This window comes from Mobula hypostoma, chromosome 16 (genome assembly GCF_963921235.1).
Source record: "Mobula hypostoma chromosome 16, sMobHyp1.1, whole genome shotgun sequence".
NCBI classification, from domain to species: Eukaryota; Metazoa; Chordata; class Chondrichthyes; order Myliobatiformes; family Myliobatidae; genus Mobula; species Mobula hypostoma.
The window spans coordinates 2,545,545-2,566,882 of NC_086112.1; the positions used below are offsets into that span (position 1 = coordinate 2,545,545).

At 43.4% G+C, this 21,338-nt stretch overlaps 1 protein-coding gene across 1 annotated transcript in view; it reads right to left on the minus strand.

Moving 5' to 3' along the window:
- Positions 1-21,338, minus strand: part of slf1 (SMC5-SMC6 complex localization factor 1) — a 142,102-nt gene that overhangs the window by 80,707 nt on the left and 40,057 nt on the right. The window contains exons 4-7 of the mRNA XM_063069131.1: positions 7,222-7,462; positions 5,460-5,622; positions 4,641-4,865; positions 4,432-4,503 (exon numbers count right to left, since the gene is read on the minus strand). Of these exons, the coding sequence (XP_062925201.1) occupies positions 4,432-4,503; positions 4,641-4,865; positions 5,460-5,622; positions 7,222-7,462 (701 nt within the window). The remainder of the gene's footprint in view (positions 1-4,431; positions 4,504-4,640; positions 4,866-5,459; positions 5,623-7,221; positions 7,463-21,338) is intronic.

Genomic DNA, 21,338 nt, shown 5'->3' on the forward strand with positions numbered 1-21,338 from the left:
GGTGAATTTTATTCCACATCTCAGTAGAATGTTATTGTTTAATGATTATATTCACCTTATCCATGTCTATTATAAATATGAAAGTCCTCAGAGTTTGACAGTAGGCAAAGCTCTAATTCCAGTTTGGACAGAAGTGAACAACTATTAAGATAATCTGGGTCAATGTTATGGACTATAATGCCTGTGATCTGGTCAATAAGAAAAGCTTAGTCTTATTACCCAATTCAGGTTAAATATCTGCAACACTGGAAAAATATAGGCAACTCATACATTATGGGAGGGGATCACATTCTCACAAAATAGTCCATTCCACAATTTTCTGCAACACCAAACTTTCAAAGGGGCAATGTTATGACAGTCATGGGAGATTTTAACATTCATGTTGACTGGGAAAAATCAGGTTGGTAATGGATCTCAAGAGAGCGAGTTTGTTGAATGCCTACGAGATGGCTTTTTAGAGCAGTTTGTTGTTGAGCCTACTAGGGGATCAGCTATACTGGATTAGATTTATGTAATGAACCAGAGGTGGTTAGGGAGTTTAGGGTAATAGAATGCTTAGAATCACATAATGATTAAGTTCAACTTCAAATTTGATAAGGAGAAAGTAAAGTCCGACATAGTAGTATTTCAGTGGAGTAAAGGAAATTATAGTGGTATGAGAGAGGTTTGGCCAAGGTAATTTGGAAGGAGATGCAGGCAGGGACGACAGCAGAACAGCAATGGTGTGAGTTTCGGAAAAAATGAAGAAGGTGTAGAACATATGCATTCCAAAGCCAAAGAAATACTCAAATGGCAAAATAGTACAACTGTGGCTGACAAGGGAAGTCAAAGCAAATGTAAAAGCAAAAGAGGGCATACAACAAAGTAGTGGAAAGACAGGATTGGGAAACTTTAAAAAACCTACAGAGAGCAACTAAGAGTCATTAGGAGGGAACAGATGAAATATTGAAGCAAGCTAGCAAAGAATATCATAGTGGATAGTAGGGGATTTTTCAAGTATGTAAAAAAATAAAAGAGAAATGACAGTGGATATAGGACCGCTAGATAATGAGGCCAGAAAAATAGTAATGGGGGCAAGGAGATGGCAGATGAACTAAATGAGTAATTTGCATCAGATTTTACTGCGGAAGACACTAGCAGTGTGCCAGATGTTGAGGAGTGTGAGGGAAGAGAAGTGAGTGCTGTTACTAGTACAAGGGAGAAGGTGCTCAAAAAGCTGAAAGAGCTAAGTGTACACAAGTTACCCGGGCCAGGTGAACAGCACCCTAGGATTCTGAAAGAGATAGCTGTAGAGATGGTGGGGGCATTGGTAATGATCTTTCAGAACTCATTGGACTCTGGCATGCCAGAGGACTGGAAAATTGCAAATGCCACTCTATTCTTGAAGAAAGGAGGAAGGCACCAGAAAGGAAATTATAGACCAGTTAGCCCGATCTTAGTGGTTGTGAAGATTTCAGAATCAATTGTCAAGGAGGATGAGATTATGGAGAACTTGGTGACACAGGACAAGATAGGACAAAGTCAGCATGGTTTCCTTCAGGGAAAATCTTGCCTGAGGAACCTGTTGGAGTCTTTTGAAGAAATTACAAGTAGGATAAAGAGGATGCAGTGGATGTTGTATATTTGGACTTTCAGAAGGCCTTTAACAAGGTGCCACGCATGTGGCTGCTTAAGAGCCCATGGTATTACAGAAAGTTACTTGCATGGCTAGAGCACTGGCTGATTGGTAATGGCAGCGTGTGGGAATAAAAAGATGCTTTTCTAGTTGGCTGCCAGTGACTAGTGGTGTTCTGCAGGGATCAGTGTTGGAACTGCTTCTTTTCATGCCGCAAATCAATGATTTAGATGATGGAATAGGTTACTTTGTTGCCAAGTTTGCAAATGACACGAAGATTGGTGGAGGGGCAGGGAATATTGAGGAAACACGTAGGCTGCAGAAGAACTGAGACAGATTAGGATATTGGTCAAGAAAGTGGCAAATGGAATACAATGCTGGAAAAATGTATGGTCAAATGTACAAGAAATAAATGTGCAGACTATTTTCTAAATGGGGAGAAAAATCCAAAACTCTGAGTTGCAAAGGGTCTTGGGAGTCCTTGTGCAGAATAACCTGAAGGTTAACTTGCAGGTAGAGTAAGTGGTGCAATGTTAGCATTCATTTCAAGAGGTCTAGAATGCAAGAGCAGGGGTGTGATGCTGAGGCTTTATAAGGCACTGATGAGGTCTCATCTTGCATATTGTGAACACTATTGGGCTCCTCACCCAAGAAGAGATGCATTGGCATTGGAGTGTTCAGAGGATGTTCACAAGAATGATTCTCGGAATGAAACCTCTTGAATGTTGAAAGAACTAGACATGGTACATGCGGAAAAGATGTTTCCCATGCCTAGAACAAGAGGACACAGGTGCAGGATAGAGGGGTATCCATATAAAACAAAGATGCAGAGAAATTTCTTCAGCCAGAGTGAGGTGAATTTGTAGAACTTATTACCATTGGTAGCTGTGGAGGCCAGGTCATTGGGTGTATTTAAGGCAGAGCTTGATAGGTTCTTAATTGGACATGGCATCAAAGGTTACGGAGAGAAAGCCAGGAACTGGGGCTGGGGTAGGGATACAGGCCCAGAGCAAATGAACACTCCTCATACGTTAACAACAGGAATTCTGCAGATGCTGGAAATTCAAGCAACATACATCAAAGTTGCTGGTGAACGCAGCAGGCCAAGCAGCATCTATAGGAAGAGGCGCAGTCGACGTTTCAGGCCGAGACCCTTCGTCCTGACGAAGGGTCTCGGCCTGAAACGTCGACTGCGCCTCTTCCTATAGATGCTGCTTGGCCTGCTGCGTTCACCAGCAACTTTGATGTATGTTACTCCTCATACGTTAACCCTTTCATTCCCAGGATTGTTCTCGTGAACCTCCTCAGTACCCTCTCCAATGCCAGAACATCCTTTCTCACAAGGAGCCCTAAACTGCTCGACACATTCTGTGCAGTCTGACCAATGCCTTATAAAGCATCAACATTACATCCTTGCTCTCATATTCTGGTCCTCTCAAAATGAATACTAACATTACATTTGCCTTTGTTACCACGGACTCAATCTGCAAATTAACCTTTAGGGAATCTTGCACCAGGACACCCAAGTCCCCTTGTACCTTTGATTTTTGAGTTTTAGAAAATAGTATACGCCTTTATTCCTTCTACCAAAATGCATGAACATACACTTCCCTTCACTACACTGCATCTGCCACTTCTTTCCTTATTCTCCTAACCTGTCCAAGTCATTCTGCAGACTATCTCCCCTCTCGACTCTGTTCTTCCATCTATTTATATTTTGTCTGCAGGCTTGGTTACAAAGCCATCAATTCCATCAACCAGATCATTGACATATAACGTAAAGAGAAGCAGTCCCAACACTGACCCACTAGTCACCAGTAACCACTCTTTGCCCTTTATTCCCATTCTTTGCCTTCTGCTAGTCAGCCAATTTTTTTTTTTATCAATGCTAGTATCTTTCCTGTAATATCATGGGGTACTGGTTTTGCTCACTTGTCTGCTAGTGGGCATAAACACAAGCTGACTTCCTCATAGCTCAGGAGTTCAACACATAAGGTCATAAAGAAATTTTTTGGCACATTGGCCTTCATGGGATGTTATGCTGAAATTCTAAGAGGTCGGCGAGGTCCAATTTGGACAGTTTTGGTCACCTACCTACAAAAAAGATCTAAATAAAATTGAAGGAGTGTGGAGAAGATTTACGAGGATGTTGCCGGGACTTGAGTTATGGGGAAGGGTTGAATAGGTTAGGACTTCATTCCCTAGAACGGAGAAGATTGTGGGGAGGGGGTACTTGATAGAGGTATACAAAATTATGAGGGGTATGCACAGGGTAAAAGCACACAGTGTTTTTCCACTGAGGTTGGGTGAGACTGCAGCTACAGGTCACGAGTTAAGGGTGAAAAGGGTGATAACTGTGTGGAACGAGCTGCCACCTCTAGTGGCAGATGTGGGTTCAATTTCAACACTAGAGAAATTTGGACAGGTACAAGGATGGGAAAGGTTTGGAGGGCTATGGTCTGGGTACAGGTCGATGGGACTTGGGAGGTTAATGGTTCAGCATGGACTTGTGAACCCAAGGCCCTGTTTCTATGCTGTAGTATTCTATGACTTTATGACATGTAAAAGATTTTTCACTAATATGTTCAACCATTTTGAAATATTCTATAGAGAGTCGTGTGCAAAGGAACAACACAAGTTGTGTACAAAATATGCCAGGTATAATTTATGCCATGTGTGGCACTTTAAAGTTTTAGATACTAGAATCACAATGATCTGTCCTTTGTACTACGATTTAAAAATCAGCATATCATAACGTATTAGAGTCACAAGTCCTTACAAATTTCAATATGTATAAGCACTATATTTCAGCAAACCTGGTGTTCTCTTGCATTTGAAGTACGTAAGCAGCAGGCTATATCCGATGGTACATATTTGCTTTGTATTGCCTGAAAGAAAAGCCAGAGGAAGAAAAAAAAATCGCATGAAACTTAAAACCTACATTTAGTGATGTACGTGCTTTTTGTTTGTTAACAACAGAATTTAATAGTTACTGCATAAGCTGTTTTGAAGATTTGCCACCTACCGCAGGTGAACTAAGGCACATCCGAAGTCTTAGCTCTAGTGTGTCACTCTGATTATTTGAAGTAGAGATAACCTTCATATCCTTTCTTCCTTGGAAACTTGGCTGCAAGGTCTGTGCATCATCAAAAGTTGAATTCAGGAAGGAACTGGATTTCATGTAATCATTATACTCAATATTCATACATGAGAGCTCAAGGTCCGGGTTTGATATTTTACAACAAAGAGGCTGCAAATCAAAATTTGAATTTAGTGATAATGCATCCCAAATTTCCAAGTTACTGCTTTCAGAGCTTAATACAAGGAGATTGCAGATGCAAAGACAAATATCTACTTCTTACCAGATTTGATAACAAAGATCTGGGCCGAAAAGGACCTGATCCGGCTACATCCAACTGGTGATATCAGGTGATGAGCACACCAAATACAAGATAAGATTGGGTAAATATATCAAAAACTAAAAAAAAAGGAATATTCAGCTTGGCCTCTCAAGCCTGCCTACCATTCATTATGCTCATAAAGCAGATCTGCCTTCATTTTCATCTACTCTTCTGTTTCCCACAGCTCTCCATTACTCCTACCAAAATGTTAGTAGCAGAGTGCAAATCAAATAAGTCAGCATACCAGGAGATCTTCCAAATAATTATAACTATATTTCACAAAACTATCTTTGTGAAAACATTCTTAAAACTGATTTGATACAGAATTCAAAAATTAAGGATGTTTAAATGAAGCCAAACAATCCTGCAATGATCATCACTCAAGAGTGGCTTTCCCCTTACAACCAAGAGACTAAACCTTCAGATTAAGCAGCTGTTAATACCTGCATAATGAACCGTCCAATGTACTCCACAGGATAACAAGGAGCCTTGTATATATTTCTTAGCTTCTCCATCGTATAATTTCTGCTTTCTGTAAATACATGTGTAATCTGACAGCATTTTCTTGGTCGATGATAGACTGTTGCTTTCCCAGCATGTAGGACCCTTGAAAAATAGACACTGCTTTCTAAATTTACTTAAGTGTAAATTTTCACATCTATAGATATATCAACACCCATATACCCACAATCTTTGTACACATTCGTTTTTTTTTAAGTATACAGGTGGTCTGCCTATAACAGAGATTGATAGAGTGATCATATTATCAATGTAGAGATCAAATCCTACTGTCCAATGGTCTATGCAAATGGAATGGATTCAGAAATCTTTCGACACTGAAAATCAGCCTTACATGAGGCAGACAGCATCAACAGCAGAAAGGTACTCCACCACAATCTGTAACTGAAGCACAAGACAACCATGACCATCAAACCAAGCAATAACCCCAGTTAAAATGAAGCACTTGAATGGATATGCCTCGAGCAGCCCCAGGATGGTGCCAGGAGGTTAAGTTACAGCAGCAGAGTAGTGGAACTACCATGCCAAGACTAATATACAATCCCACAACTAAAAGATCAATTCAAAACCAGAATAACACACAAAATGCTTAGGAACTCAGAGTAGACAGCATTTCAGGTCATCCTGTGTGTGTTGTTTTGGGATTTCCAGCATCTGCAGATTTTCTCGTTTGTCAAAACCAGAGGTTTACCACATGCAGCATTGAATGGAGGTTACTTGAACAAGAGGAGAAATGTTCATGAGCAACCCTATCCTTAACAATGGAAGAGTGCAGTACACAAAGGTAAATTACGTGACTAAAGTATTTGCAAGTGTCAGGTCGATAAGTAATCACTGCCTCCAGGTTTTCCACAGAAGCCAGTGAATTCAAATCACTCCAAGCAATAAGAAAACTGGCTAGTATGCAAGATACTGCGAAGAACCAAAGCCAACATGCACCAGATTAAACTAGGCTTCTAGACATTCCAATATCCACCCAATAATGTAGCCAATTGCTCAGCCAAGTGCTGTTCATAAAAAGCAGGACAATGCAGTATCAGACTCAAAGTTAATGTAAGTACATTGACTACTGTTAGGCAGCACCTGTCCCACTAAAAACTGGTCAACAATGCTCAATTTTGGTTTTGCAGAATCACTTGGGTTTAGAGCTTGTTGCATGACTAAAATCACTGAATTCTACACAGTATTTACTGTTCTTGACATTGTGCATAACACACAATACATCTTCCTTACTCTGGTTTCCTATCAATGTTCACCTGTATTGTTTTCAGATACACTTAGTCAGTAACATAATTATCCATTGTATATCCCATTCCTTTAAGACCTATTTAAAACAGAACAAGATATTGACATCTACAATCTCTCCACACCCCCGCCCCCCCACTTCAGTCTACTATCTCCCCTTTTGGCCATCAAATTTTTGCTCAAATTTCCTCCATAAGGTTTCTTGGGACAACACCATTCTTTGAAAAGATGCAAAATACTTCATTTCTTTGCTGACATTTGCTCATCACTTTTTTAAAATTTTCTCTATGACAAAATAATTTCAATTCATAACAAGCACCTACACCCACTGCTATATACTACTTATTGCAAAATTATTTAAATATTACAGGTCACATTTCTAATAACAAAAAGAATGCAAAATATTATTATTCTAAGTGTAATGGCTCTGTTGAACAGTACCTTTTGAAACAAGCTCTTCTGCCTTCATCATTAATGAGAAGCACTACCTTCCAGTTGTGGAACACTCCTGCTATCCCAGATCGAGCCAGCTCCTCACGCCATATCTTTGGTACAGAATCCACTGGTATACGTAACTGTGTGTTACTTTTAATTTTATATCCCCACTCATACTGGATTTCATTGAGCCACCTGCCATTCTGGGCACTGTCACTGATATAGTCTTTCGTTAGGACCCATTTTCCTAAAACCGATAAATAGAAAAGAAAACATATTCCTACATTTAGTGATTTAATTTTTATAATGGCAAAGGAAAAGTATAATAACTAAGACACTTGCATGTTAGTTCAAAGTATTGTTCTTTTTCATTCCCCCCACTGTTTAGGAGATATTTTCACCAAGATCCACAGACGGTTATTGGAATGCATCTCAAGTGTTTAGCTGCCTATAAAGAGAGTAATTAACGATTCTATTGAAGATATTGTATGATCAATACTTCTGGCCACGATCTAATAGTATCGTTGAGTAAGTAAGGATAACAAATAGAGTACAACAATGCACAGAATCACAATGTAACAACAACTTGATGAATAAACCAAAACCACTGAGAGACTGAGTGAAGGAATTAACACTGTGTGATATGCTTCCAAACAACTGAGTTCCAAGCTGCAAAAAGTATGTTTGATCCTTTATTACGAAGCCAGCAAAGACAAGCAACGAAAAACAGCGATAAAAACTAAAGAAACTAGCATAGCAATAAGGAAATTAGCAGTATTAGCGGTCAACAAAAAATATCCACCTCCTACCAAGTCTCCCTCTAACTAAACACGCCACAAAGGGTGAATATACTGTACTCATTTCTTTCTACCATGCCCAAACCCATGGTAAAAATTACCATAACCCATAATAAAAGGTTGCAAGATAAAATAGAAAACAGACATGGCTACAACACACAAGAAACTTAAATTGAGCATGAATCAGTTTTATGACGGAAGACAAAGAAACAAAATGGTCAAATTAGTTCTGCTGCACAGGACCGAAAGAAGCTGCAGGGGGTTGTAAATTTTGTTGGCTCCATCTTGGGTACTAGCCTACAATGTACCCAGGACATCTTCAAGGAGCGGTGTCTCAGAAAGGCACAGCCCATTATTAAGGACCTCCAGCACCCAGGGCATGCCCTTTTCTCACTGTTACCATCAGGTAGGAGGTACAGAAGCCTGAAGACACACACCCAGCGATTCAGGAACAGCTTCTTCCCTTCTGCCATCCGATTCCTAAATGGATATTGAACCCTTGGACACTACCTCTCCTTTTTAATATACATTATTTCTGTGTTTTGCACAATTTTTCATCTATTCAGTATATGTATATTGTAATTGTTATTTATTTATTATTTTATTATTTTTTTCTCCTTTATTATGTATTGCATTGAACTGGTGCTGCTAAGTTAACACATTTCATGGCACATGCTGGTGTTAATAAACCGGATTCTGAAAAAAAATTAGTTGGAAAACAGAGACATGAAACTCAACCTGTGAAACTGTTTATAATAGATTTTTAATAATATACTTGTCTGGGATGGTAATAACCTCTTCACCCTACCCTTCAAACACAAGAAAAGCACTGAAAGATGTAAACAACAGGAATTCTGCAGATGCTGGAAATTGAAGCAACACACATCAAAGTTGCTGGTGAACGCAGCAACACTGAAAGATGTAGATTACTTCCACAACCACAGAGTCAATTACGCACATATGGTTGAAGGGTAAATAAATCCATAAGTAATTGTTGATGACAGGAACCAATAATTTGTAAGACCATTGGAGATCGGAACAGAATTAGGCAATTTTGCCCATAGAGACTGCTCCGCCATTCAATCATGGCTGAATCTTTCCCCCCCCTTCTCAGCTCTACTCCTCAGCTTTCTCCCCGTAACCTTTGATACCATATTCGATCAAGAACCTATCAATCTCTGCCTTAAATACAGCCTCCACAGCATGCCTGTGGCAACAAATTCCACAAATTCACCACACTCTGGCTAAAGAAATTTTTCTACATCTCTGTTTTAAATGGATGCCCCTCTATCCTGAGGATGTGTAGTTCTGTCCTAGACTTCTCACCATGGAAAACATCCTTTCCACATCTACTCTGTCTAGGCCTTTAACATTCGAAAGGTTTCAATGAGATTCACCCTCATCCTTCTAAATGCCAGCAAGTACAGACCCAGAGCCATCAAACATTCTTCATATAACTCTTTCATTCCGGGAAGCAGCCTTGTGAACCACTTCTGGACCCACTCCAATACCAGCACGTTTTTTCTGAGAGAAGCCCGAAACTATTCACAATACTCAATGTGTGGCCTCACTAGTGCCTTATAAAGCCTCAGCATCACACCACTGCTCTAGTAATTCAAGTCCTTTTGAAATGCATGTTAACATTGCATTTGCCTTCCTCATCACCGATGCTACCTGCAAGTTAACCTTTAGGGTGTTTTGCACAAGGACTCCCAAGTCCCTTTGCATCTCAGATTTTTGAATTTTCTTGCCTTTTAAAAAATGGTCTCCACATTTATTTCTACTACTAAAGTGCATGACCATACATTTTCCAACATTGTATTTCATTTGCCACTCTCTTGCCCATTCTCCTAATCTGTCCAAGTCCTTCTGCATCCTACCTGTTATCTCAACATGACCTGCCGTCTCCACCAATCTTCATATCATCTACAAACTTGGCAACAAAGCCATCTATTCCATCATCTAAATCATTGATATACGACATAAAAAGAAACATTCCCGACACCAACCTCTGCGGAACACAACTAGTCACTGGCAGCTAACTAGAAAAGGATCCTTTTATTCCCACTCACTGCCTCCTACCAATCAGCCTATGCTCTAACCATGTTAGTAACTTTCCTGTAATATCATGGGCTCTTAACCTGGTAAGCAGCCTCACGTGTGGCACCTTGTCAAAGGCCTTCTGAAAGTCCAAATGTACAACATCCACCGCATTCCTTTTGTCTATCCTACTTGTAATCTCCTCAAAGAATTCCAACAGGTTCGTTCGGCAGGATTTTCCCTTAAAGAAACCATGCTGTCTTTGTCCCATCTTGTCCTGTGTCACCAAGTTCTCCATTATCTCATCCTCAACAATTGTCTCCAAGATCTTCTCAACCACTGTAGCCAGGCTAACTGCTGCCTTCCTCCTTTGAGTGACATTTGCAATTTTCCAGTCTTCTGGCACCATGCCAGAGTCCAATGATTTTTGAAAGATCATTGCTAATGCCTCCCCAATCTCTAATGCTAAATCTTTCAGAACCCTAGGGTGCATCCATTTCGGTTCCAACCTCCCTGCCAAATTAGTTTAAACCCTCCCCAACAGCTCTAACGATCTGCCAGTGAGATTATTGGCTCCTCTTGGATTCAGGTACAACTCATCCCCTTTTTTCAAAAAAACGGTCATATCGCCTCCAGAAAAGATCCCTATGATCCAAGAACCTGAAGCCCTGCCCCCTGCATGAGCTTCTTAGCCCTGAATTCAATATTTATCATTCAATATTTAATATTTTATCCACAGTAATTAAGGCCATGTAAAAACTGCTAAAGCCAGGAGCATAAAAATCTTGCTTAAACCTTCTCGTGAAATTTTGTCAACTATTGAAATGGGAATTTACAATTTGATAGTCAACTTGTAGGAGATACAACGGATACACTATGATTTTTCTTAGTCATACTAAACAATAAATGTGGTGAGAAGTTGTGAGAAAGTTACAATATACATTGGGTGGATGTCTGTTGTGGGATGTCTGTCAGTTTAATACTTAATTACAAAATAACTTTTAACAATCAAACATTAACCAATTCCTTATTTGGTTTATAATTCAAATCTTAAAATCCTAGCTATCAGAGTCTGAACCACTTTATTTCATTTTCCCTGATCCCCACTTGTACTTATAATGAGTTTAGTTTAGGCAATGCAAACAAGTCGTCCATATGGACTTTCACCTACTTTATTCCTGCACCAACCCCATTTCTTCACCAAATGAGTATTTTCCAAAGATTCACCATTCTCTGTATGATAAAATTTCTATCTGTCCCTTCTCCCACATGCTTCAGGTCCAAATACACTTTGTTAACCATGTATCGAGAGATTTACCTCAGATCAGTGTGATGATCTTACCAGCACAAAATAACCCCATAACTTACATCCAACTTCGTTGTTCCTCTCTGCGCCTTGTGGCGCATTGTGCAGCAATCTTGCCATTTCTTTGGCATTTGTCTGTTTTTTTTTAATGAGGCAGAGTTTCTAGCTTGACGCTCAACCCAGCACGGATAGGAGGTGTGCAAGGAACCGGCCGTATTCTTTTAAATCCACTCCCATTTAATAGGTAGTGGAAGCTCATCTCCACTATCTCCTCCAACTATGACAAGCTTAAGTGTAACGCCCTGGGAAAGGTCTCACTGTTAATGTAATGGTTTTTCTGTAGCAGTAGTGTTTGGGTTATGACTAGAGATAATGGGGGCTTTGAAATGTGCGCCATCCAACAAGGGGAGTGTTTTTTTCTTGTTGTGTGCCCGAGAGCGAGGTATTCGTGGTCTTTTGTTCAGCAAGAGATGAAGAAAGAAGACGCGAGAAAGGAGAGGTCGTAGCCAACGGAGTAGACTTGGAGTGAGGGGCCGGGAGTCGATGATGCCTGGGGGAAATCGATGGAGGACTAACGGTCGGGAAACCATGAGCTCCAACGTGCATACAAGACTGCTTCATTAAAATGGGCCCTTTTCTTTTTGTTTTTCTTTACCAACCCTCTAGTCAAATTAAGAATTATAAAGCTAAATCGTTTAACTGCATATGGGGTACTGTCTGTTATTTCCTGGTACTGATTTGTAACTGGGTAACTCATCACGCAGCATCCACAAAAACAAGAGGTTTGGCACCGCAGATTTCGCACGTTTGGCAGGGTTGGAGACTGTCTTCCCTTCCAAGTATGGATGCTGCTGGGGTGGAGCAGTAGTGTGCACCCACGGGGTTACCAGTAACTAATGTGTGCGTGTTGAGTGAGTAGATATTCATACTTTGGGTGAATTGTTAATTCGACCTTTAAGTACTGTTAAAACTGTCGGCAAATTTATGATTATGGGGTGGAGGTTTGATAAAATGGCGGGCAAAGACATTGTTTTAGTGCAGACTAGCACTGACGTAATGGCAGTGGAAGTGCCTGGTACTGTTGGGGCCCTAGGCGGCGGGGGGCAGGGGGGGGGGCGCCATGGACTGTCCATACTTTCAGGGAGGAGGAGAGTGTAGCTGAGCAGGCCGAATTGCAAATCAAGTTTCCTGTAGCTGGGGACGGAGACTTCAAAGACAAGGTTCTCTCATTTCTGAGGAGTGAGGGGAAGGAATGGTCAGATTTGGAATGTCTAATTAGTCCCCGTCCCCCAGTGAAGATTGAGAGTCACTCTTAGTCTGAGTTGGCATCAGCCCTTACCTCTCTGGTGAATAAATGGCCCGGTGCACAGGCAGAGGGTCCTAGTCATCAGAAGCTACGAATATTCTCTGGAATAACGCCAAACCCCGAGAGGAAAGAGAAGTATGAGACTTGGGCGGAGCAGACCTCCCAGTTGTTAGATGAGTGGGGGTGCTCTGATGACGTAAAGTGACAGATTGGTTAAGAGTTTGAGGGGACAGGCTGCTGACACTGTGAGAGTCATAAAGTCCCAGTACCCTCTTGCCACTGCTGTCGCTTACATGGGAGCACTGGAAAATACATTTGGCATGACAGGAAACCCACTGGAGGTCATGATAGGGTTTCAGAACATGCGTCAGGAGAAGGGGAAGAAGCCTTCTGCCTACATCTTTTGGCTAAAGAGGCAACTAAATTGCTTGCGGCACAGAGGGGCCATTTAGGTGGCTGAGGTGGATCAGTTAAGAATGGACCAAATAGCAAAGGGCACCCAGTCCCAGGACCTGATTGCCTGGGTTTCCAACTGTCTCGAAAGACATGCCCCTCCCCCCCCATTGTTTGTTGAGCCGATCAGAGAAGTACAGGAGTAGGAGAATGTGTCGGAGGTGCAGGAGGGCTCCATCAGCAGGGTACACTCCTCAGTAGTAGCCCCTTGTGTGGAAGTGACCACGGCTAGTCCAACCCGGGGAGTGGTAAAGGACACTGTGGCAGAGTTGAGAACTGAGAGGTCCCAGTTGTTATCAGTGGGTGTGGCCCCCCGTATGATGGGACTGATAGAGAGGCGGACTCACTAAGGGACAGACTACCCAGAGGGCTGCGGGGGCCAGGGATCTGCAAAAAAGGGGGACGGCCTGTATTGTCTGTTATAACTGTGGTGAAGATGGGCACTTCAGGCGGGAGTGTGAGCGACAGGAAGCCCTTGGAAAGTGAGCCCCCAAGGCAGAGATACGTCGGGAAACTTAGGAGACCCAGTGAGGAAACGGCTTGGTGTCTCGGGGGAACACGTTCCCAGCAATATACCAAGGAATCCTCGAAAGCGAAAGACCCTATTCCTGAAGGCTTAGTGGGGCCATGCTCCAGTGAGTCTCTACAGATAGAGGGTATTTATGCTAAATCCATACTCGATACAGGGTCGCAAGTCATGTTGCTGTACCATTCCTTTTACAACTGGTATCTGACGCATTTACCATTGACGCCATTCAGTGCACTGGAGATCTGAGGTCTTAATGCTGGTGATTATCCTTAAGATGGTTATTTGTCAGTGAAGCTGGAATTTTGGGAGGCCGATGTGGCAGTGGCTGAGGTCCTTGATACAGTAATGCTGGTTTTTCTGGACTCCATTGAGAAGAGTGGCATTTCCATTCCGTTGGGGACCAACACTCCTCTTGTGAGGAGGCTCATGGGGTCCTGCAAGGGGAAAGCTGGAGAGCGCTTTCTGGAAACATTGTCCGTTCACCCAGTGTTTCGAGCTGCTTTTGAGGAAGTGCGTAGCTGCATTGGGCTGGATACCGAGTTTAGACGAGGGACTGTGTGGTTCACCCAGTCAAAGCCAATCGTATTACGGCTCAGGGAAGTGGCGAGATTGATAGGAACCCCCAAATTTCCCGGAATGCCTGAGGGCGAGGCCCTCTTAGTGGATACTCCAGAAGACCACAAAAAGTCAGGATTACTTGCTAGGGTACTGGTGAGGCCCAAACTGCAGAAGCCCTCGGTTGTACAGGCGAACAGGTTGCCTTGACTGTCAGGAACACTGCGAAGAGGGAGGTCACCTTCAAGCAGTGACGGTATTGTCTAGCATCCCGGTGAGACAAGCTGGGGAGAAACCCTCTGCAAAGGGGAGAAAGCTGACTGCTGAGTCATTCAACTTCGGGGACTCCCCAGTACCTGCGGGTTAGAAGAGCAGGTTGATAGAGAAGATGTTGAAGCTGGAAGGTGCCTTTTCCACTGACAAGTTTGATGTGGGTTGTTTCAAGACCACTCGTCACACTATCTGGGTGACCAAGGACACCCCGTTCAGAGAGAGGTTGCGGCGACTGGCGCCTGCAGAGTTGGAAGACGTTCAGCAGTATTTGTGTAGGTTGAATGAAGCTGGGATCATCACCGAGTCCTGAAGCCCCTATGTGTCCCCAATAGTAGAGGCTAGAAAGAAGAATGGGAAGGTATGGACGTGTGTAGACTATAGGACCCTGAACAGACATACGGTCCAAAGGATAGAAGACATGCTGGCCTGTCTGAGTGTTGCTAAGTGGTTCAGTGTGCTGGACTTGAGGAGTGGATAACAGCAGATCCCCATGAGTGAGGCTGACAAAGAGAAGACGGCATTTATACAGTGGCATGCAAAAGTTTGGGCACCCCTGGTCAAAAGTTCTGTTACTGTGAATAGCTAAGCAAGTAAAAGATGACCTGATTTCCAAAAGGGAAAGTTAAAGATGGCACATTACTTTTAATATTTTAAGCAAAAAACTTTTTTATTTCCATGGAAAAGGGCCCGAAGCAAAAGTTTGGGCACCCTGCATGGCAGTACTTTGGCAACACCCCCTTTGGCAAGTATCACAGCTTGTAAGCGCTTTTTGTAGCCAGCTGAATCTTTCAATTCTTGTTTGGGGGATTTTCGTCCATTCTTCCTTGCAAAAGGCTTCTAGTTCTGAGAGATTCTTGGGCCTTCTTGCATGTATTGCTCTTTTGAGGTCTTTCCACAGATTTTCGATGATGTTTAGGTCGGGGGACTGTGAGGGCCATGGCAAAGCTTTCAGCTTGCACCTCTTGAGGTAGTCCATTGTAGATTTTGAGGTGTGTTTAGGATCATTATCCTGTTGTAGAAGCCATCCTCTTTTCACCTTCAGCTTTTTTACAGACGGTGTGATGTTTACTTCCAAAATTTGCTGGTATTTAATTGAATTCATTCTTCCCTCTACCAGTGAAATGTTCCCCGTGCCACTGGCTGCAACACAAGCCCAAAGCATGGCTGATCCACCCCCGTGGTTAACAGTTGGAGAGGTGTTCTTTTCATGAAATTCTGCACCCTTTTTTCTCCAAACATACCTTTGCTCATTGCGGCCAAAAAGTTGTATTTTAACTTCATCAGTCCACAGGACTTGTTTCCAAAATGCATCAGGCTTGTTCAGACGTTCCTTTGAACCTTTTGAATAGAACTTTTTGGCTGCAATGACATCTGTGTGCAGTACATGTGGCAATCGGAGTCTCTCGCTCCCCGAGAAAAACTATCCCACGTACAAGTTGGAGTTTCTGGCGTTGAAATGGGCTGCAGTGAATAAGCTGAATGATTACTTCTATGGTGCCAAGTTTGAGGTGAGGATGGATGACAATCTCCTAACTTATATCCTGACCTCGGTGAAATTGGATGCCACAGGCCATTGGTGGTTGGTGGCGTTGTCTGCTTATCATTTCAGCCTGAAGTACCAGCCTGAAGTACCAGCCCGGAGCAGGAACATTGATGCTGATGCTTTGTCCTGATGTAAACATGAAGGGCTGGACAGGGACGAAGAATGGGAGAGTGTTCCTGCCCCAGGGGTGAAGGCCATGTGCCAATTTGCCATCACAGTGAAGGCAGATGGAAGGCAATGGCAGGATCGAACTGTAGATCAATTGGGAGCTTCTGATGACGCCATTCCACAAGCGTACTGTAACTTGACTGCTCTGAAGACAAACCAATTACCGGAGTTGAGTCCTGGGGAAGTGGCAGCTACTCAGTGAGATGACCTGGGCATTGGTACCATTTGGTCAGCGGTCAAAAAGGGAGACATGGCTCAGGCACAGAAGACAAAACATGCTGCGGTGCCTCCATTACTGGGAGAATATCCCAGATTGGAGCTGAGGAACCAGATCCTATTCTGGGTCACGTTACCTCCGCACCGACATCGGCATTCCCAGCTAGTTCTGCCTGAGAAGTATCGGAGGATTGTGTTGAAGTCACTTCATGATGATTCTGGACATTTGGGGGTTGAAAAAACCTGCGGATTGCTCCGAGACAAGTTCTTCTGGCCCTGAATGAAGCCAGAGGCTGAAGAATACTGCAAGTTGTGCATTCGATGCATTCCGAGGAAGATGCTGCCTACAAAGGCAGCTCCCTTGTCCCACTTGCAGAGTGCGGGACCCCTGGACCTGGTGTGTATGGATTTCCTGTCAATAGAGGGAGATGCCAGCAACATGGCTCATGTCTTGGTCATCACGGATCACCACACCAGATATGCGTAAGCTTTCCCTACCAAGGATCAAAGAGTGTCTACGGTGGCCAAAGTGTTATGGGAGAAGTATTTCATTTATTATGGCCTCCCCAGGCGGATACAGAGTGATCAGGGACAGGATTTCGAGAGTAGGCTCATCCATGAGTTACTCAGCATGCTCGGAGTCAAGAAGTCGAGGACTACTCCTTTCCACCCGCTGGGTGATCCCTAGCCCAAGAGGTTTAATTGGACTTTGCCAAACATGCTTGGGACCTTAGAGATCAGCAAAAAGAGCAGGTGGAGTCAACATATTGGACATCTGGTCCACTGCTACAACTGTACCCAAAATGAAGCTACCAGGTACTCGCCATATTATCTGATATTTGGGCATGAGGTGAGGTTGCCCATCGACCTTTGTTTTGGGACTGACGAGGATGACCTACCGTCGAAGACTTATCTGAATTATGTGTCTGATATGAGAAGGGAGCTGAGAAAGACTTATGAATTAGCTGAGGTCACAGCTGCCAAGCAGAATCAAGGAAATAAGAGGTGGTATGATCAAAAGGTTAGGTTCTCCCAACTCGTGCAGGGAGACGGAGCCCTCATAAGGAATTTGGGGCCACCTAGGAAGCACAAGTTGGCTAACCGCTGGGTGACAACACCCTATGTGATGGAGAGTCAGATGTCAAATGTACCAGTTTTCCAGGTGAAACCAGAGGATTGGAATGGGCTTGTCAAGATCCTCCATCAGAACCACCTTCTGCCTCTGGGACAAGAAGTGCAGGTTGACAGAGCCCGATCTGGAGCCTACACCTAGTAAGAGGACTCTGCAGCAAAGCGGTGCGAATGAAGGACCAACAGCAGGAGAAATTAGACCATCCCCCGCCCCTGAGTGGGATACTGATTCAGAGGATGAGGAAATGGAGGTGTGGTATATGCTCCTTTTGCTAACTCCCCATTGATTGAGGAACAGACTCCCAACCTTTCTCATGCTGAGTCAGGCAAAATCGGTAGGGTGGGGAGGGGGGGAAGCTATCAGTGGTCAGCCTGGGTTTCCAGCAGGACCCTGCAAGGGATGAAGCAGGACTCTGCCAAGGGACAGAGGGATCCGAGTTGCAGGAGGACATGAGTGATATACTGGGGGAGGCCTTGCCAGGTAGACTGGAAGTATCTGTTAGAGTAATTTTTGGGTTTAGGTCATTAACACTTAGTAAACAGTAAATGGCTTCAGCCACCAACCTTCTGTTCCTTGACAATACATTTTCTAAAAGCTGTGAGTATCAGAATCCCAATTAATTTGTAACAATGCATTTCCTAAAAACTGAATTCCAGCCCAGACCTGCTGGCATCTGTGGAATGGATGTAATCAGGTGTTAAGTTTGTATATAGCTTCAAAGACAGCATTATCTATACTTTGTAAATAAGGATTGTCCTTCATGTTTAGCACGTAAAATACCAAATAAGTATATTGTGGCAACACACATCAAAGTTGCTGGTGAACGCAGCAGGCCAGGCAGCATCTCTAGGAAGAGGTACAGTCGACGTTTCAGGCCAAGACCCTTCAGTCCCAACGAAGGGTCTTGGCCTGAAACGTCGACTGTACCTCTTCCTAGGGATGCTGCCTGGCCTGCTGCGTTCATCAGCAACTTTGATGTGTGTTGCTTGAATTTCCAGCATCTGCAGAATTCCTGTTGTTTAAGTATATTGTGGATTCAGTTTGGAACAATGGATTCTTGAATACCAGTCCAGATGCTGCCAGCACCGATGGGGTGAATGTAATTGGGAGGTGTGAAGTTTGTATGTAGTTTCAAAGGAAAGCATTGTCTATACTTGAAAAACTCCTTTGTGTTTAGTAAATAAATATCGAGCCCCACATTGGCCAGCAGACCTTTCCACCGAAAGCATCTCTGTATGATATGATGCCTGCTGCTGTACATTGTTTTGTCGTATAAAGAATGTTTCGATATTGTCATTTAAAGTTAAATTGGACAGCCATTTGGACAGGAAAGGAATGGAGGGTTATGGGCTGAGTGCAGGTCGGTGGGACTAGGTGAGAGTAAGAGTTCGGCACGAACTAGAAGGGCCAAGATGGCCTGTTTCCGTGCTGTAATTGTTATATGGTTATAAAGAAGCTGCTTTGTATCTACCAGTAACTCTCTCTCTGGTGATTTCATTCGCGCCACAACATTTGATGTCAGGAGTGGGATACTTTCGTGACCCATCATGTGGCCAGTGTTCCTAGCAGTCTAAGTTGGTGAGTAATTTTCCAGAATAACACTCGCACTTGGATCTGTTCGGTCGCTGGTACACGGGAACATGAGGTATCACGAACACGGAGAGCTGAACTGGTAGATATAAAAGTAGTGTGTGCATGTGCATGTGTGTTTATGTAAGTGAGGAAACTTTGCATGTTAACTTGGTAAGACTTGGACCACCAGTTGTGAAAGGTGGTAACCGACGGTATGGTTCGAGACGCCAGAGTTGGGGCGTGTATACTCACTCGGGGAGCTGCATTTTAGTGTATGCGTTTGCAAGTGTGATGCAAATGAATACAGCAGGCATCATGAGTTCAGGTACCCAAAGGTGGCAGATTATGAAATACATACTCTGCGGTTTTAACTATGTGCTGTTTAACTGGTACCCGTCTTTTATATTTTGCGTAGTGTACGAATTAGTATGGGGACATCTCAGGGAGAGGTTTTACCCAGATAGATCTACCAGAATGGCACCTATTGAGGTTAGACAATATCAAGTTGAGAACCCTGATGATCCAAGCCAGCCCTTGACCTTAATTACAAATATTCATAAGCCCTTCACCCCCAGGGAGAAACAGAGCATCTTGTCTGAGTTGCCCTCAAAGTCGTCTGTGGGAATTCAGAGTTCTGGCGCAAGCTCGAGGAAATGGTTGAAATTCACCAGATGCACCCTAAAGATATACACGTGTCGGTAAAAGCAAAGTACCCGAGGAGTATGTGGGATAGGATGGCCCAGGGGGTGTGGGATGATGTATGGGCAACTACCGGGAGCACTAGTAATGAAGAAAGCTCTTTCGAAGGGGAAGTGAGGCAGCGCCTGGGGGGAGGAGAGAGTAGCTGGGGAACGATAATGTCAGTGACCCAGAGGGCTGACGAGACAGCCATGGATTATGCAGGATGTAAATACCAAGTGTACGACGAATATTTTGGGTTGGATAATCCAGGGAGGGATGACCAAGTCTTCCTGAAAATGCTGAAGGAAGGTCTGAGCTCAGCACACCAGGAAGTTTTAGATTTAGGCATAACGGTGGGGTCGACCTACTCTGCGATAGTTTCGTGGGCCAGTGAGGTAAACCAAAGAAAAGGCAAGAGAAATCGTAAAGTGGATATAGTGGGTGCAGCTGTTACAACGACACAGAGGGTTTGTTTTAGGTGCCAACAACCAGGGCACCTAGCAAAGGACTGCCGGACTAGGTATAAAACAGTAAAGGAGTTGATATGTTACAGCTGTGACCTATTGGGACATGGCTGGAGACAGTGTCCGAAAGAAAGGGGGAAAACCCAGGCAAAGGTCACAGCAGACACCCAGTCACTCACCGCAGCCTGCTGCTGTACCTTGTTTCGTCAAATAAAGAAGCTGCTTTGCATCTACCAGTAACTCTCTCTCCAGTGATTTCATTCATGCCACAACAGTATCCCCAGTAGTGTCGGAACATGAAGAGGTAGATGAGGGGGAATGAAGGTCTAAAAGAATTAGCACATCACCAGATAGGCTAGCCCATGTAGCACCAGGAAACAGAATGTGGCCCCTACCGCTGTGGGGAGCTATGTCACCTGGGTTGGACTTTGTGCTTTGCAGGAAGGGTTGGCAAATTATCTCAATTATCTGACTAAATTTGGTGGGGGGTGAGTGTAATGCCCTGGAAAAGGTTTCACTGCTAATGTAATGATTTTTCTGTAGCAGCAGTGTTTGAGTTATGAATAGAAATAACAGGGGCTTTGGAATGTGTGTCGTCCAATAAAGGGAGTGTTTTTCTTGTTGTGTGCCCGAGAGTGAGGTATTTGCGGTCTTTTGTTTGGCAAGAAATGAAGAGCTAAGACGTGAGAAAAGAGGGGTTGTAGACCACAGGACATAGTGGACTTGGAGTGAGGGGCGGGAGTCGACGACGCCCGGGGGAAATCGATGGAGGACTAACGTTTGGGAAACCATGAGCTCCAACATGCACATTAGACTGTTTCATTAAAATGAGACCTTTTCTTTTTGTTTTTCTTTACCAACCCTCGAGTCAAATTAAGAATTATAAAGCTAAATCATTTAACTGCATATGGGGTACTGTCTGTTATTTCTTGGTACTGATTTGTAACAGGGTAACTCATCACACAGCATCCACACAAACAAGAGGTTTGGCACCTCAGATTTCACACATTTGGCGGTGCTGGAGACCGTCTTCCCTAGACTAATGCTGCCAGCCAAACCTGAGGGTTACATAAAGAACCATTCTTAAA